Source organism: Drosophila teissieri, chromosome 3R (assembly GCF_016746235.2).
Source record: "Drosophila teissieri strain GT53w chromosome 3R, Prin_Dtei_1.1, whole genome shotgun sequence".
Taxonomy (NCBI): Eukaryota; Metazoa; Arthropoda; class Insecta; order Diptera; family Drosophilidae; genus Drosophila; species Drosophila teissieri.
This window is the reverse complement of record NC_053032.1, coordinates 25,241,184-25,257,906: the sequence shown is the minus strand read 5'-3', so window position 1 is coordinate 25,257,906 and position 16,723 is coordinate 25,241,184. Positions and strand designations below refer to the sequence as shown.

The window sequence follows — 16,723 nt, the reverse complement described above, 5'->3', positions numbered from 1 at the left end:
GAGAGGAAAACTTCAGCTCTCCATGTTCCTGGTCTTATGGGATTTTTCAACACGCAGAAAAAGCTTGAGAGAATTTGTACTTCAAACAGGAAATTTGTATCAAAGAATTTTATTAGTTAATGAAATCATATGTGCTCATATCTCGGCAACCAACTTACTAACTATTTCGATAACATACGCTTGTTTTAAAGGCGCACATTTTTGCTCAGTGCACAATTACAGACTTTCTGGTCGAGAAACAGCAATAAAGTTTGCCGTTCCATTGCAGCTCCTCTGCCTCTCGACTGCTCCCCCAGCTTTGCCCACTTTTAATGAAATTTTGTGCATAGTTGGCAACCACTTTAAAATTGTTTAATGCGCCTACGCCCTGCCCACAAATTTTTGGCCTTGCCACCGCCCCCCGAAAAATGGGGTACGCACAACCAAAACCGAAACTCACACAAATCACCTCACTGCCATTGGGCTTTCTCGGTGCGAAGTGGTTTGCATGTTTAATGCATTTCATGCATGCAATTTAAGACCGACTGCATTTTTGGTCATTTGAAAAATATGTGCTGGTGCCTCGACATGTGGCACTTGGGTCGTTTTTGGCCCGAATGACCGCCGGCCAACGGAGGTGACTGGCCAACTGGCCAGAAGAGTGAGAGGAAAGGAGAGTTTGGCCCCAAATTCATATGCACAACTCTAATTTCGGGCATCGCCGCAAAGGATACGAGGTGCATATCGCGTCGACTGCACAACGCAGACATATTTATGCACGTCGAGATATTAACGCAGGGGTCGGCTCGTATTTCGACAGGACTCCAAGGGTCCTGGGCATAAAAGAGATTTAAAGTGCTGCCCCAGGACCCGTTGAACACTCACATGGACGTGGGTCCTGTGGGCAGATGGCAGATTGGACTGGTGCAGACTTGTGTTAGCTGGGAGATACAAGAGATATATGTGTGGGTTACCGGAATGAGAGATCAAGACTTCTATATCCACCCAACAGAAGTATCCTTTAGTTTGGTTTGTTTCGTTCGCTCTGCTTTCTAAGCACTTAATGTTGAAAAATCTCGCAACTCCTGAGTATCCATTATTCGGTTTTACTACTCCCCTATCACATTACTCCTGTTGCGACTGCGTCTTAAAGTTCATTTGACTGCAAAATTTGTGCAATTTCACACAAGCGTGCGTCTTTGTCCCGAGACAATATAAAAAATCTGAGGGTCGACAAATTCGCACGGGCCATGTCCAGCATTAAAGCCTGACCAATTTTCGCCCGCTTCCTTTGTCCACGGCCACGCCCCCCACACCCCCGACCGCACTCCAGCCCCCGTAAAATGATGATCTGCGAAAATGTCCTTTTATGTTCGCCGGGCGCTAAGGACCTGTAAAAGTGTCTCTTAAGAAGGCGGAGGCGGCTAAAAGCAGACAGGTGGGTCAAAGTTGCTGGCTGGATGGGAAGATGGCCGTGTCCAGGGGTGTCGTAAAAGATAAAACGAGGGGGCACAGACTCACACACAAAGCGGAAAAGTGCAGTCGGCAGCAGGAGTGGGCGTGGCCCAAAAGTAAGGACTTTTGGCCTGTTTGCTGATGCTGCCGTTTAGCTATCTCTCTTGCTTTTCTCTCTTGTCCTAGCGCTCCTGGCGACTCCTTGGGGCGTCTTTTGGACTGGAGAGGAGGAGGAGTCCTACTGCAAGTCTGCTGCTCCGCACTTCCTGTAATCAAATTTGTTACGCTGCGTTGGTGTCCTGTTTGCAGGACAGCGCAGGACCGCGCAGGACCTGCTCTTGAACTGCATTTAGCCGGGCCGAACATTAGTTTCGCCTCGCTGCGCTCATTTGTCGCCCAAAAGCCGGCAATACTGAAGCAGGGTCAGACTGTTCCATCTTCTCAGTGCCGTGTTTTCTCGGCGCCCCATAGAAAGTGTAGAAATTGGCTTTAAGCTGCTGCTATTGCTGCTATTGCTGCTGCTGCTGGGCGACAGCAATTTTCACGTTGGCCATGTTGGCAGGACAGCACACGACAGGACACGGAAACGATGCCCCCGAGGGTCCGGCGAGTGCGTTAACACACTCTGACGGGTCACACGCACCGCGCGGTGTCAGTGGGTTTGGGGGCGCAGGACCAGCTCGGTGTCCTTCCACATAGTCCTGCCCCAGCGCCAACTCACATAACGCGCTAACGTTCCGGTATGCGCGTACTGCGCGTTTATTGCCATCCTGGGAGTCATGGGGTCTCGGCGTAGACGCGAAGGACTCGCTGTTACATTTTTATGCTAATTGAAACCCATTCGACTGGCAACAAATTGCCATCGATAGATGTGCCCTCCAAGCTGGACTGAGTGTGCACTCGAAGAAATACTAGGTGCCTTAAGAACAGAAGTTATAGCTAGAAGCAAATATGTATTAGCCCTCCATTTAAACAAAGTTATAATTTTTTAACAATTTATATGTGCTGTGGTGTCATTTTATTATCAGCGTTAATTACAATTTTGGTTTGATTTATAAGACAATTAATTGCACAGCTACGCTTGACTGCTAATTATAAATAATTTATTTGGTTACGGCTGGTAAAATAGCAAACAATAATCATATCCAATAAAATATTCAAATTTTGGCAAAAAACAAAAATATTACAGTTTCATATTGTCTAATATTAGTAATTGAAATGTATTAGGGTTTCAAATTTATGAGTTGAGCTTATTGTGATGTGCCGCTGTGGCGCATTTCTTTGTGAAATCGATATGGTGCTGTGGGTGCTAATTGGTTTTGTGAAATATATGAAATATAAAATATATATATTGCGTAATGTTTGCCATATTCGAATACGATATGGCTCTGCTTGTTAGCCGTGTACGACCGCAACCTAACCCGCTTGTGCGCTTTTCCGCTTTCCCATTTTCCAGGCAGCAACAGCCGCTCGATGAGCAACGTGCAACAGTCGGCGGTGGCACCCTCCACGCTGACCGCCACCCTGCCCCGCTTCCTGTCCAGAGGACACACCTACCGCGCCGTCGTCGGGGACACGCTCGTCCTGCCCTGCCAGGTGGAGAATCTGGGTGAGTTTCGGCATTTTGGTATAATTAATCCGGCGTTATTAGTATTGCGATGTGAAAATGCGATCATAAAAATAAATGCAGCTGCCAGCGTACAACAATACTAATAATAATAATAATAATGATGATGATGATATTTTCGACGGCTGGCAGAAGGCAGTCGGTGTGAATTATGCAAAATATATGCAAATATGTTTAGGCAAAATGTCACTTCACATAAATTTAATATGCCAGAGCAACAAGAGCAACAAGAACAACATGGCCAGGGCGCCAACACATTTGGCCAACCAACCAACAACAGCTGTCAACAGCCTGTCGCTCGCTTTTGGCCAGAAAAGCATCGACACATTTTTCCCTTCGCATTTATAAATCGGCTGGCCAAATATGCAACCTCACACATATTGGCAGCAAATAAATTTGGCTGATTAACGTTTGCCAGCCGCATGGCCGTTTGTCATGGCCAAATGGAGTTTAGTTTAGCCTTGATTCGCCGCCAGTTGATAGATTTTCCCAGCGAGTCGGAACAGTCAAATGGCAAACGGGAAAACAGCAAACGGGAAAACAGCAAACGGCATGGAAATGCAAGCGAAGCGTGAATGCAGCTGGGCTGCAAATAAAATGACATTTGATTGCCCATTGCCCATGGATGCATGAATGGCTGCTGTTTTCTATCGAGTGAGAGATATTAAAATATGCAGCAAGGCCAGCCACATCGCTCTCGACTTCAATTAGACAGGACTGATGCAAAAATGCCTAAATGCATTGCCATTTATTCGCTTTGATTGCCCGTATTTCGCACATGAATATCTTAATTAATGAAATTCCAGAGTTCACTCAAGTGCGAAAGATATCTATCTCTCTGGCAGATCAACGTCAAAAGCACCTCTGTATGTGGGTTAAATCGGTTGGGCTTAGTCTATCATAGTCTATTTTATTCCGCTGAGTGACGCAAAACTTTTGACCACCATCAAAGTGGTCAACATGCTGGGCGTTGTTGGCAAACAAGTCAAAGTTGCCAGGAAGTTACTCTGCGGATAACGCGACGCCGCCGATGGAAATCGACTCGAATTTTAATCAATTAAAGGCGAGCTGCATGGAATGGTATGGTGTGGTATATTTGCGGGGACTAAACAGTTTCCACTAATATTGACCGAGCTGATGGCTTTCCTTCGCGCCAGTCATTATCGGCGGAAAGCGCTTTAATTTTCTGACCCAGTTGAACGAGAAAACGAGAGGGGAAAAGTTCAAACTGCGACTGCTGTTGACATGCCAATAAATAAAATGCAATTAACCGTTCGCAGCAAATGAAAATAAATTGCACATTGATGGCAGCGACGACAGTCCGCGCAGCATGCACTCCACGGCTCCACAGATTGACATCAGTCAAAGTTTTCCACTCCGTGATTGTGGAAAAGGCAATGCAGATCAAACGGATGCTACACGGCGCAAAACATGACATTTTCGCAGAAAAAGTCACACTTGTAATTTAATTGTAATTTTTATCGCACTTTTTACTGGACCAAATGCGTGAATATGATGATGTATCAGTAAGAGCCAAGAAACTGTCCTAAGGATTATCTTACATATGTGCGCCATTGATATATGTGAGATTTATCTCCAACTGAGAACATAGCCTTTCTTTTCATCTAGTTAACTACCGATTTCGCCGAGTGCATGTCCCACAAACGCCGTGCGTGTATTTCCGTGTGTAGCAGCTTGTTGGTGCGTAGCCTTTTCTTTGGAAAAATATTTTCATTTAATTCGATTTCCTAGCCGAGGCATTAAAGTGCAATGATTTCCCATTAACGCCTGATGTTTCGACTTTTTTGCAGCCGTTTTCACCTGCTTTGTAGAGACAAATGTGCAGCTGGCCAACACAGATTTGCAATCTGCGCCTTAAGCTGTCATTTGAGCTCAGCTGGGGATTATAGTTTATAGTTTCGTCGACTTTATAATTCTCTATACGCTTCAGATGGCCGAGCGGTGATGTGAACTGCTCGATGATTCCTTTGACAATCGAAATCCCGTGCATCCTGTGAGTCCTGTGCATCCTGGTGGTAATTAAACTGGAGCAACTCTTGAAGTTTGTTGCTAAATAATCATGATAATGTCTGCAGCAGCAGGGAGTAATTGGATATGTAGACAATGCTCGGGCTTCCTCTATTTGTTACCGGAAATCCCTCCCCGATGCACTGCGGTTCTGGCCATGTCACTGGCCATGTTTTCTGGCGGTCCAACAGCCACTGTGTGTGTGTACTTTTTCCACTGCACTGTCATCAATCCGCTTCAGCTTTTAACGATGGGTGACATGGCGAGGGTTTGATTGCAGCTTTCATGCCCCAAGAGCCGGCGGCGAGGTCAAGCTGAAAGAGAGCGACGTGGCAAGCCTTTAATCCAATAAAAGAAATTAAGTATCAAATGGTCTATGAAGCCGTTCATTGATTGCCGTGCTCGCTGTGGGACGATATGGGGGGTACATATGTATGTACCAGTCGTCGCATATGTGCGAATCAAATACGTATACGTCATGTTGTCACCCGGTGAGTGAATGGCAGACAAGAACGCTGATCAATAAATATTGAGCGCGGTTATAAATTGGATTTTCATTGCTCCGAAGGCAAGCCAGCGTATTGACTTACCAAATTGCTTTTACCCAAAATCTATTGAGAGTTGGGGCCACACGAGCAAAGTGGCTCACTCATTTAGGAATTTAGGAATGTAGAAATTCAGGAATCGAACCCATCTTGTAGGCCAATGAAAAATATGAGCCACAAAGTGCTCTAAAAAGGCAGAAGGGCAGCAGCGAATTCACATGTCAATATTGACGAGCAATAAAATGAAATTTTTATGGCATTCCTCTCCCCTACCAATAATATCAATATACAGCCATTAGACTCTAATAAAATGCAGGACCGGAAACCGGCAAGGACTAATATAAAATCAAAATAAAACCCTCCACCACCTGCTCACCATCCACAAACTGCCGGGCAATTGCTGCGGCGGCCGGGGAGTCGATTCAATAATAATCGAGCCCCAATAAAATGATGATTGCCTGGGTTTAAGCTGCAGGATTCGGCGAGGACTTTTCGAAGGGGTCCTGTGCCCCGTTTTGTGCGCAACTTGAGCGAGTATTTGGAAGTCGCTGTGAACTCCCCTTAATGAGCGGATGGAAGGCAAATGCTCAACTGAGCACACTCATTACAGACGCGAATGCATTTCGAAAGCGGCATTAATAATGCATTACTTTAAGCTGTGATTATTTAATGGCGGCTTAAGGTCGGGAAAATGTCAGCTGCCAGTGGGTTCGCACACATGAGAGTTCGGAGGTCGGGAAAATAAACACATTTCATTAAAATTTCATATTTCGAATGCTGAAAATCATATGCCAACAAACCGTTGACCGTTGCCCGCTGGACTGAGGCGAACTGAGTTGGCAAAGGACGAACCACCAGCCACCCACTTTTACATTGGATAAACGCTGGCGACGTCGTGTTTACACAACTCTGATTTCGGTTTTACAGCACGTATACGTAATGTGGGTGTGCGGCGCTTTTTCACGTTTGTTTTTTTAATATTTCCATAATAAATACAAGTTCATAAATTGTTCGAGGCCGGCGCAGTTGAATGCGGGGTCTCTCATTCAGGGACTTAAGCACACAAAATAAATAAACATATTATACGCCACTTAATCTCATTTAACAAATTCTCGTTTGCCTTTTTGTGGCCAAAACGACGACGACGACGACGACAATAAAAGCGATCCGACTGGTATGCATATTTTACAAAGAATAAAAAAGGCAGAGCAAAGAATTATGCCAACAACATCTGCAAAATTATGTCATTTATATGGGCAAACATACTAAAAAATAGATGAAAACAGCAGCCCACACATATCCAGCACATATCCAGCTACTATATCTGCTACTCTGGCTGCTGGCAGGACCTTCGCTCCGGATAGACAAACAGAAAGGAATCTGCAGAATTTTCACAGCTGCGAGATGGAAAGATGGAAAGTTGGAAGGATAGATATGTATCTGCTAGGACGAAAACTATTCTCACTCGCCTGCCGCTCTTCACAACGAACTTTCGCAGCCACAGTGACAGCTGAAAGTATATGTCTACGCTGGCAGCAAAATGTTTCATGTTTATATTGCGGCATTTTACAATAAATTTCGCAGCCAACAAGAGGACACACACACACTCTATATATTTTTCATCTGCTTATAGGACCACACTTTTGCTACATCTCCATCTCTATCTCTATCTACATTTGTATCTCTATCTCTTTCTCTATCTCTTGCAGGCAATTTCGTCCTTCTGTGGCGACGGGGAACAAATGTGCTCACTGCCTCCAACATTATGGTTACAAGGGATGAGCGCGTAAGACTGATAGATGGTTATAATTTAGAGATATCCGATTTGGAGCCTCAAGATGCCGGGGATTATGTTTGTCAAATCAGTGACAAAATAAATCGTGATCAAGTGCACACAGTTGAGATATTGGGTGAGTACACGTCGACATGTTTGCACAGCATTAGCACACAGATTTGCATTTGACAAGTGCTCCTGCTGCTGCTCCTGCTCCTGCTCCTTAAGGCGCACACACATCAATTAGCCACTGATTTACTGAACTGCCATCTCTACCCCCTTTTCGCCACAGTTCCGCCCAGTGTACGGGCCATTCCCACATCCGGACAACTGCAGGCCCGCAAAGGAGGACCCATTACGCTGGAGTGCAAGGGATCTGGTAATCCGGTGCCATCCATTTACTGGACCAAGAAGGTTCGTTACACATCGCTTTGTCTGTGTGCCTGTGTGTCTGTGTGCTCCGGAGAATTCGAAGCCGTTTTAAGTGAATTTCATTTAGTTTAATTGAATTTAATTCAACTGTTTCGCAACTGCTTCGCTACTGTTTCGCATCGTTATGTAAATTTAAATTGCGTTCTTCATTCCCAATGGGAGCTGGGAACTGGGAACTGGAAAACTGCGTGGGGTCAGTTGCTGAGCACTTTCCCTTTCAAATTTCACTTTCACTCGCTTTTAAGCTCTTAAGAGCCCGCCAACTTTTCGCCATCAGTGGGGCAATGAGGTGGGAGTGAGTTGGTGTGTAAGTGGGAGTGGCAAAGTTTTTCAGCCATTTTGCATGGCCAAAAGTTGGGCGTTATTAATTAAAAACGATTCGCTCCCACATTAAAGCCAGGTCTAGATAGGAATGCGTTGTGCTGTTTACATTATAAATCAACAACATATCTCATCACTCACAGTTTTCAACACATTGCCGCCGAAATCAGAGCATGCAAACAAAAAGTGAGATGATAAATCGCAAGGCACAACCATCTACGACTGCGGCATGTGGCAGTAATGGGAGGCAATTATGAATTCAACAAACACATAATTTTACGCATGAGCCAACAAAGGGATAACATATTTGCCACTGGGCCGTACAAAGTGGGCCAAAACGGGCTGGCAAACGAATGCTGCCACAAGGGGTGGAAAGGGGAAGGGGGACACATGAATTTATGCCGACTTCTATGACTTGCAAATGCGGATGCGAGTTGGCAATTAGTTTTCGCTGCTAATTTCGAGAAGTTTATCAAGTTGTGCCAACTAGAGCATGCAGACACTACCCAATATACACAGAATACACAAAAGGAGCGCCACACTTGGCTTACACATTTGCCATTATACACCAGTTAGTAGGTCTATATATTCGGGATCCAATCCCAATCTGGCATTGATTCGCTGCCAGGGAATTTACACTAAATCACTGTCAGCGACAGCCACTTGCAAATGCCGAGCAGGTGAGACTCAGAGACCCAGAGACTCGGGGACTGCAGGTTGCCAGGTAGAAATGCTGGCTCGCACTCAAAGCGTAATTAATGCGATTCACAGGCCCTCAAAAGTATGCTATATTCCACTGCCACCCGGCAAAGGCCGAACATGGACCCAAGAAATTGCCGCTTGGCAACCAGTCCACTGACCCAGTCCCTGTCAGTGTCACTCGACCAGTTAGCACATAGTCAGTGGCCACACTTGGAAAAGGGGAAAACAAATCAGGAAGGCATTTCAACTTACTAAAGTACAGAAACCAAACAGGGCTACTTATCAAATACATATAGTGCATATTAATATATGATGCATTTCCTGGCAGTTTCCTGCACAACTTGTGCATATTTTCATATTGATATTGATATTGATTTAATGATATTAACATTGCTTTTTCTGAGTGCACCACTTGAATTCACTCGCAAACTTTCAATAAAGCAAGTGTCGGCGTCGTTAGCACTCGACGAATGTGTGTGCCATATATGTCCATGTCAGAGCATCTGCATTTGGGTAAAAGTCTCGTTTGCATTGCTGCACTTTGGCGCATTTGACATTTCCGTTCGATTTGTTTGCTCCTAGGCAGGTACTATGACTTGCTTCGACTCCGCCTTAATGGAGAGGTCCTTCTAGCTCCACCCGCTCCTTGCCAGGAGACACTGCCGGGCTGGGTATCTTTCCATAGAGCTGCGTTCCATTTCAATCTGCCCCAGCATTTCCGTCGTGTTTTCGGCTGTCTTTGCAGCACACGTTGACACGTGTTCCCCCCGGGGAGCGTCCCCCCTCAAAATCCAATGCAAAGCCAAGCCAAGCCATGGCAAAAGCCGGTTGCCAAAGAAAAGACGCTCGCAGCCAGAGAGCCAAAGAGCCAGAAAGCCAAAAAGCTGACTTGCTACAACGCCCTTTTTGGCCCTTTGAGACCCGCTCCGATGTCTGTGTTTACATCCAGTTTGCATGCTCCACATCCAATATTTGTGCAACTTGCCCTTTGACCTCCTATTCCGCCTCCTCTGCAGCAGGAGCAACTTTTTCGCTGGAGATGTCTTCATTTGGGTTTTGTTTCGTTTCGTTTCGTTTCATTTGGTCTACGTACTTTTTCGCTTGCCAACAGCATTTGTCTTTTGACATTTGCTACTTGCACTCTCGCCGACTTCATTTTAGCCGGGGCCAAAAGATGTCGGCGATTGATTCAATTTGTTGCCACTCTGTTTACAAAGCGTTACAAAATATCCCGACCTTTTTGTACTACTACTATATATACGTATTCTCTTCCTTTTGGCATATCCTTGCAGAGCGGCGCAAACAAGTCGTCAGCCAGGATCGGAGACGGACCCATTCTGACCCTGGAGAAGCTGGAGCGCCAGCAGGCGGGAGTCTACCAGTGCACCGCCGACAACGGAGTGGGTGATCCGGTCACAGTCGACATGCGGCTGGATGTGTTGTGTAAGTGCACTCTGATGAACTCTAGAAAGTATCTAACTCAATAAGTTGTATGATCAAAAGGATATGCTACCATAAGCCTGTACTTTCTGTGCCAACCAATCTTAAGTGGGTTTGTACGCTTTGTTTGTATTTAGTGCCTGGCATTGAAGTGTATCTGCAACTTCTTAGTATCTCTGCCGCAACTTCTGTCATTAATCATGGCGTGAATAAAGCAGCAGCTTGAGTTCCATTTGGGGTAGATCAGAACTTTCAAATTACAAACTGCAGATGCAGTTTGGAGGCGAAGAAAAGTGTTTTAAGCAAAAGAGTAACGCGGGACTCGTAAATCAGTGCCTTAAAACTGCTGACTGCCGCGCGAAAGCAAATCCGAGAAACCGCTGTGCAGAGATACACGACTCCAGATACTAGATACAAGATACTCGATGCATGCAACAATGCACCATCGGCACCGCCGACTGATTCGATATAGACAAATGGCGGGCAGAAAACAATTTGAAGGGGAAAGGAGAGCCGAGACGAAACGGAATCTTAGCAACTGTATATAAATTGATTTTTGACTGTAATCAGATTGCTGCTTCGTGTGCTAAATTCTTTCTCCCTCTCTCTCTCTCTCTCTCTCTCTTTCTTGCTTTCATTCTCTGTGTGTCCTTGCTGGCCATCCTGCAATCCTGCTTTGCTGCTACGCTGCCATCCTGCAACCTGACGGATGCCTGGGTATCTGGGTGCAGATCCCCCGGATATACAAGTGGAGAAATCCTGGATACACTCGGGCGAAGGATTCGAGGCGAAGCTCGTTTGCATTGTTTTCGCTGATCCAGTCGCAACGGTTTGTTGGCTCTTTGAATGCACCGTTTCATTCGTTCCATTGTGCCCAGACAGTTTTTGTTATTTTTCGTGGATTTTTAGATTATTACGATTACGGGGCCATGGGCAGAAAAGGAATGGGGGCAGCCAGGATAGCAAGCATGCAGTGCTCCCTGCCAGCGAGTCATCCTGCCTCCTCCTTCTCCATTCCCATCGCCATCGCCATCGCCATCGCCATTGGTTTATGCAAGAACTTTGTTTTCCAGGTCACTTTTCCTGTTTTTCAGTATTTCAGTTTTTCAGTTATTCAGCTTTTCGTTTCAGTTGAGTCCTGTTCTGTTGTATTGTGTCCTGTTCTCGTTCTCGTTCTCACAGGCTTTGTGCCAGGCTGGCTTGCAATTTCTTTTTCCGATTTCTTGCTGTGGCAAATTAATGCCATTTTTATTTGCCCAACTTTCATTTCATTTCATTTCGTTTCTTTTTTCGTTTCGAATGGCGGACAGTCGGCAGTCAGAAGTTACTGCAAGTGGGTCAAATTTTGAGTTGAATTTATTAGTTGCTTATCCGTTGCTGCAGTCAATCGACATGTGCTTCATCTTCATCTCCATCGTGATCATCATCCTCAGCAGCGCCATTGAAAAGCAAGCTAATCCCAGTCACTTCTCGCTGCAGGTGTCCTGGTACCAGAACTCATTTCCGATCCAATCGACGGACAGGCGCATCATGGCCACCAGAGCCAACCGTCACATGCTCACCATCCGCCACATCCAGCAGGAGGACTTTGGCAACTACAGGTGAGTCCTGCTCCTGGTGGTAGTTCAATGGAATCCTCGAATCGACGAGGACAACTTGTGGCTTACTGCGAACTTTGCCGGCCAGCGTTGATTTAGTCAATTTGGCAACTTTGACTACAACTTATTTCACTTTTTGTCAGCCAGTTAGCCGTAGTAGCAAGTTGTAAGTTCCCACTTGTCTGGGATCGAGGCTTAGTCCGTCGCTGTTGCCGTATTTGCCACACTCGAACACTCGAACATTCGTGTAGCCACGTCCGGCTTCTGGCTGCTGGCTTCTGGGGAATAGTCTGTGCGGGGGGCGTGCCCCGCCCATTTTGCGGACAAACAAGTTTTCCACATCAATGTCAATCTGTCTGAAACATATTAAAGAAGCGGAAGTTTCGCCATGTTGACACAACATTTCATGCACAAAGTTTTAGCCATCTTCCGAATGGGGGCGATGTGGGTGATGGTGATGGTGCTAGTGGTGCCCATTGAACCACCATCATGCCACCATGCCACCTTGCCACCGTGCCACCTGGCCACCACCCACAGTGAGTGGCTTTTGTGCACACGACGTGTCGACGTGTTTGGATTAGTTGAGTCGAGTTCCCCAGTCGGTTGCCAGCCACTTGCCACTTGCCACTTGCCACTTGCCGACTGCCGCCAGATCGATGCGGCCAGTGGCCCACGGGGCGGGTGGTTGTGCTGCCACACAACCCCACGCCCCACGTGGCGTATGAGTAATGCTGACAGAGTGTAATGCAAAATTAAAAGGAAATTACATTTTTGGCCGTGTGCAAAAGTGATTGCAGGCAAACATGACGCACCCAGAAATTAACAACTCAAACAAACACACACACATAACAGCAACAGCAAGAGCAGAAAAAATGAAAAAGAGAGCTGCAAAATTCGAAAACCAAAAGCCAATTAAGTCAATTAACCACTCAAGCCATATGCTAATTAGAAATCCCTTTCAGCTGCGTGGCGGACAACTCGCTGGGACGCTCCCGCAAATACATGGAGCTCTCCGGACGTCCCGGCGCCGCCGAGTTCTACTCACCCAAGTGGGGTCGTTTGCCGGACAGCTACAATCTGACCTGGAAAATCGATAGCTACCCGCCGCTGGAGGAGGTCCGCCTACTCTACCGTCGAGTGCAGGTGAGTGGCAAGGGGGCGGGCGGGCTGGATAATGGGTGGATAATGGGCGGGAGGGAAGCCACTGGCAATCCGATATGAAAGGAGTATATTCAATTAATTAATGGTGAAACATGCACAAAGCCCGATCCCGCCAGACTGACATCTTGACAATCTGCTGCGAGATGCTCCACGCTCCACGCTCCATGCTCCATGCCCCACGCTCCATGCCACAAGCAATCCGATACCTTGACATCTTGTCTGGAAGCGGGCTTATGTTTCTGGGGGAGCACTGTGCCCACTAATGAAGCACGTGATTAAAATTACACTCACAGCGATGTCTTAAGAAATCGACATCCAAAACGCAGATAAAAGGAACTGAACCTGCAAGGAAACAGATAGAAATGAGTGGGGTAATTATGTGGGAACAGAAGGAGTTATACAGAAAATATAGAAAAATGCAAAAATTGTTTTCAATGTAGCAAAGGCACATACTAAAAAGAGAAAAGTGATTTTCAATACTCATGTCAGGGTAGACACACAAAAATGTCGCTTAATTGCGACTCTGGGCTGTACAAACAGGCAAATCGGCGAGTTGGGTCACGAATTTAATGAGATTTCAGCTCACGGACACTTGGCGCTGAATGTCGAGCTGCAGTGGGCTGCCACGCCCCGTTGATTGGGCGGAGATAATTTCTTCTCCGCATTCATGCGCCATTGAAGTGCAATTATTGGAGGACTTTCTGCCGGAGCGGCATATCAAGTGGCAGGAAGGAGCAGGAGCAGGTGGAGGTGGAAGTGGAAGTGGAGAAGTTGGTGGTGGAGGTGGCTTAATTGATGTGATAGCTGTCATAACTTGATCGGGCTCGCAGCTCGCAGCGGAAATCATTTGGTTTCCTCGCGCAGGACATAAAATTAATTAAGGAATCAAAGGGAAAACTGTCAATGGTAGAATCCGGCACTTAATTTGGCTCTTCGTTTCGCTTTATCTCATTGCTTCTCGGCGGTACAGATGAATGAGACGTACCAGCAGCCGGGCAGGTGGCACGACTTCATCCTCACCCCGGAGCACCGACCGGCCTCGGAGCCCCTCACACACATCATGTCCTACACCATCAAGAATCTGCATCCGGGCGGCTACTACGAGGCAATTGTGCAGGCCAAGAATCGCTACGGCTGGAATGAGGTGAGTTCTCTACACATTCTATATACTATCTACTATATAGCTCAATGCCAAAAGCTGTGGCATAAATCGAAGCGAGTGTCCCCAACACTCCAGCTCGGTGCGACAGGGCGGCTACTTAATCTTGATTTTGTGCCACTTTTCTTTGCTCAAACCCCGTCTGCTCTTCTCTCCTCTCACCTCTCGCCCGCAGGTCAGCGATATATTTCAATTTGTCGTCGCCAACAGCAGCCAGGACATTGGCCCCGAGGACGCCGAGGTGGTGGCCAGCTCCAAGTCGCGCAGCAATAGTGCCTCCACAGGCCGCCTGCCGGGATCCACGCTCCTTCACACGGCACTCCTCCTGGCCCTGGCCTTGAGTAATTGCCAATTCGACAGACGCCGACTGGGCCTGGGATAAGCGGTTGATACAGACAATCCTGGTCTGGATCGTGATCGGGATCAGGATCAAAATCGGGAGCAGCACAAGACAAGGGGAATCACTCGCACTTAGAGGAGGAGGCAGTTGCCGGGGAAGGACGGAGACATGGAGTGTATAGAAATCCAGCAGAAGAATATACGATTTTATTCTACACCTAACCTGTCCACCAAGAGAGCAAGTGAATCCAGACCTACACTAAGCAACAAAGAAAAAGAGAGATTGCAAACCAAAAAGCTGAACGAGTAACCCATGTAAATAATTTTTCAAGAGTTTTTGTCCACGATTAAATTAGCACACACCCAATCACACGTACAGCCGGAAAATGGTTAATGGAAATTGCAATTGGAGGAGGCAAATCCAACATTCCACCATTCCAACATCCAAAGCCCACCCCCAGTTCCATCCCCATGGTAGAGTAAGCAAGTCGAACTAGGTCATGTAAATAAGCATTAGATATCTGAATGTGAACTGCATTTTACTTCATAAATGTTGGGCTGATGCGGCCCGATGTGCAGGATGTGCAGGATGTGCAGGATGTGCGGGATGTGTATGTAAATTAAGCAAACATTATATAGTGATATTATTTAGTTTCGAGCGAAACCATAAATAACAAACTACTCGTATTGGAGATGAAATAAAACACACACCGCAAAATGTTAGTATGTAAAGTAATTGCCACGTTTCCGTTTTGAATTCGGATGCAAATTCAAATTCAAATTCGAGATCGAGTTCGAGTTCGAGTTCATTTCATTTGTATTGCCACTTTCTCGATTGCAGTTGTAGTCTTATTTTAGCCAGTAAGCGCACCCATAACCAAAAAGGATAACAACGTAACAGCAATTCAATGTAATGTTTTTCGATGTAAATTAGAATTTAAGCAAACGTGTTGTACCACCAAAAAAAAAGGAAGGCAAAAGGTCGAAAAACATAATACCCCACTCAAAATCGGAATCGAAATCGGAATATTATTCGGAGTATTTGAATGTGAATCTTTGCATACATATTAGCGGCACGTGAATGTCACGAGTGTCGAACCTGTAAATAAATACATAAATACGTGAATAATATTGAGTGTTGCGAACCCAGCAGGCATTTTATCAGCTTTTGCACCTTTCCAATTGTACGATCCGAATCCGTAACCGTACTGTTTCATTTAGGGCACACCATAGAGGTCAAGGGTCACTTGTATATTTGATAGGCCGCGGCCTACAACTCGAACTCGTACACAACCTTCTGTACTCAGCATGTCGATCGATCGAACGAGGCCAAAACCAAAACCAACACCGAAACCAAAACTGAAACAGAAACCAAAACCGTATTCAGAAAGGGGAATCGAGTGCGAGTCGAATAGAAAAGTAAAAAAGTAAAAGCGTTACAATTTATCTACATAAATGTGTATGTGTGTGTACCTTACATAGCCAGTTGGATGCAGGATGCAGGATGCAGGACGAATCGCAGGCATTACTACAGATAACATATAGTTGAGAAGGGGTTCCCCGAAATGGATCCCAGTCTGCAGCTAAATACCAGTATAATTCAGATTAAACAGATATAGCTAAGCACGTGACCGGTACGTGTTCATAAAAAGTGAATTCATTAATTACTAACTACATAGTACGATGCTAATTGTATGATTAATGCGCATAAGAAACCCTAAAATATTCAAAAATAAAATAAAGCATTAGATGTAAACTAAACTATGCAAATTGCTTTCATTTACCCATGCTCTCTGATTATCCCAAGTTTCAGCTTGTTATTAGAAACCATTTTTCCGGCAAAAGCAATATTTATGTTTGCAAATCATCAGCATTCACAAAGACGAGAGGGGTATATACATTTTATTTTCTTGTGGCGTATACTTTTATTATTTCTCTGCAAATATTGTGCTCAGCTGCAGCTTAGCCTGGAAAATGGTTTAATACATTCCAATTTTTGTACAATTTCAAGAGGCCCTCAAGTGTTTGCCAGCCCTAATGCCAGTCCTAAGTATGAAATTTAAATGTGTCACATCCTTTGTGCCAGTCGGCAGACTCGCAAACTTTTTGCAAATTTATATGAAAGTACATAATCATCGATGGAACTGCAGGCTCTTTTTTTGT

General features: G+C 45.6%; 1 protein-coding gene across 2 annotated transcripts; it reads left to right on the top strand.

Annotated features, from left to right (window-relative positions):
- Positions 1–2,885: 2,885 nt before the first annotated feature.
- On the top strand, positions 2,886–16,270 carry LOC122619392 (limbic system-associated membrane protein). Of its 2 annotated transcripts, XR_006326078.1 has the most exons (10): positions 2,886–3,043; positions 7,344–7,544; positions 7,701–7,822; positions 10,156–10,306; positions 11,035–11,132; positions 11,783–11,904; positions 12,864–13,044; positions 14,033–14,206; positions 14,397–14,875; positions 14,940–16,270. XR_006326078.1 is itself a non-coding variant. In XM_043796302.1 (9 exons), exons 1-9 carry the CDS (start codon positions 2,908–2,910, stop codon positions 14,601–14,603), a joined length of 1,392 nt encoding a protein of 463 aa, XP_043652237.1. In that variant the 5' UTR covers positions 2,886–2,907; the 3' UTR covers positions 14,604–16,270. The 2 variants fall into 2 exon arrangements, 1 of the variants encoding a protein (XP_043652237.1); XM_043796302.1 differs by having other exon boundaries at positions 14,397–16,270.
- The last annotated feature ends 453 nt before the right edge of the window (positions 16,271–16,723 follow it).

Bases quoted from the DNA above. Each gene is read 5' to 3' on its own strand.
- LOC122619392 (XM_043796302.1), top strand. From the start codon at position 2,908: ATGAGCAACGTGCAACAGTCGGCGGTGGCACCCTCCACGCTGACCGCC. The intron at 13,045-14,032 runs GTGAGTGGCAAG...TCGGCGGTACAG, and splicing joins TACTCTACCGTCGAGTGCAG to ATGAATGAGACGTACCAGCA. The intron at 14,207-14,396 runs GTGAGTTCTCTA...TCTCGCCCGCAG, and splicing joins ATCGCTACGGCTGGAATGAG to GTCAGCGATATATTTCAATT.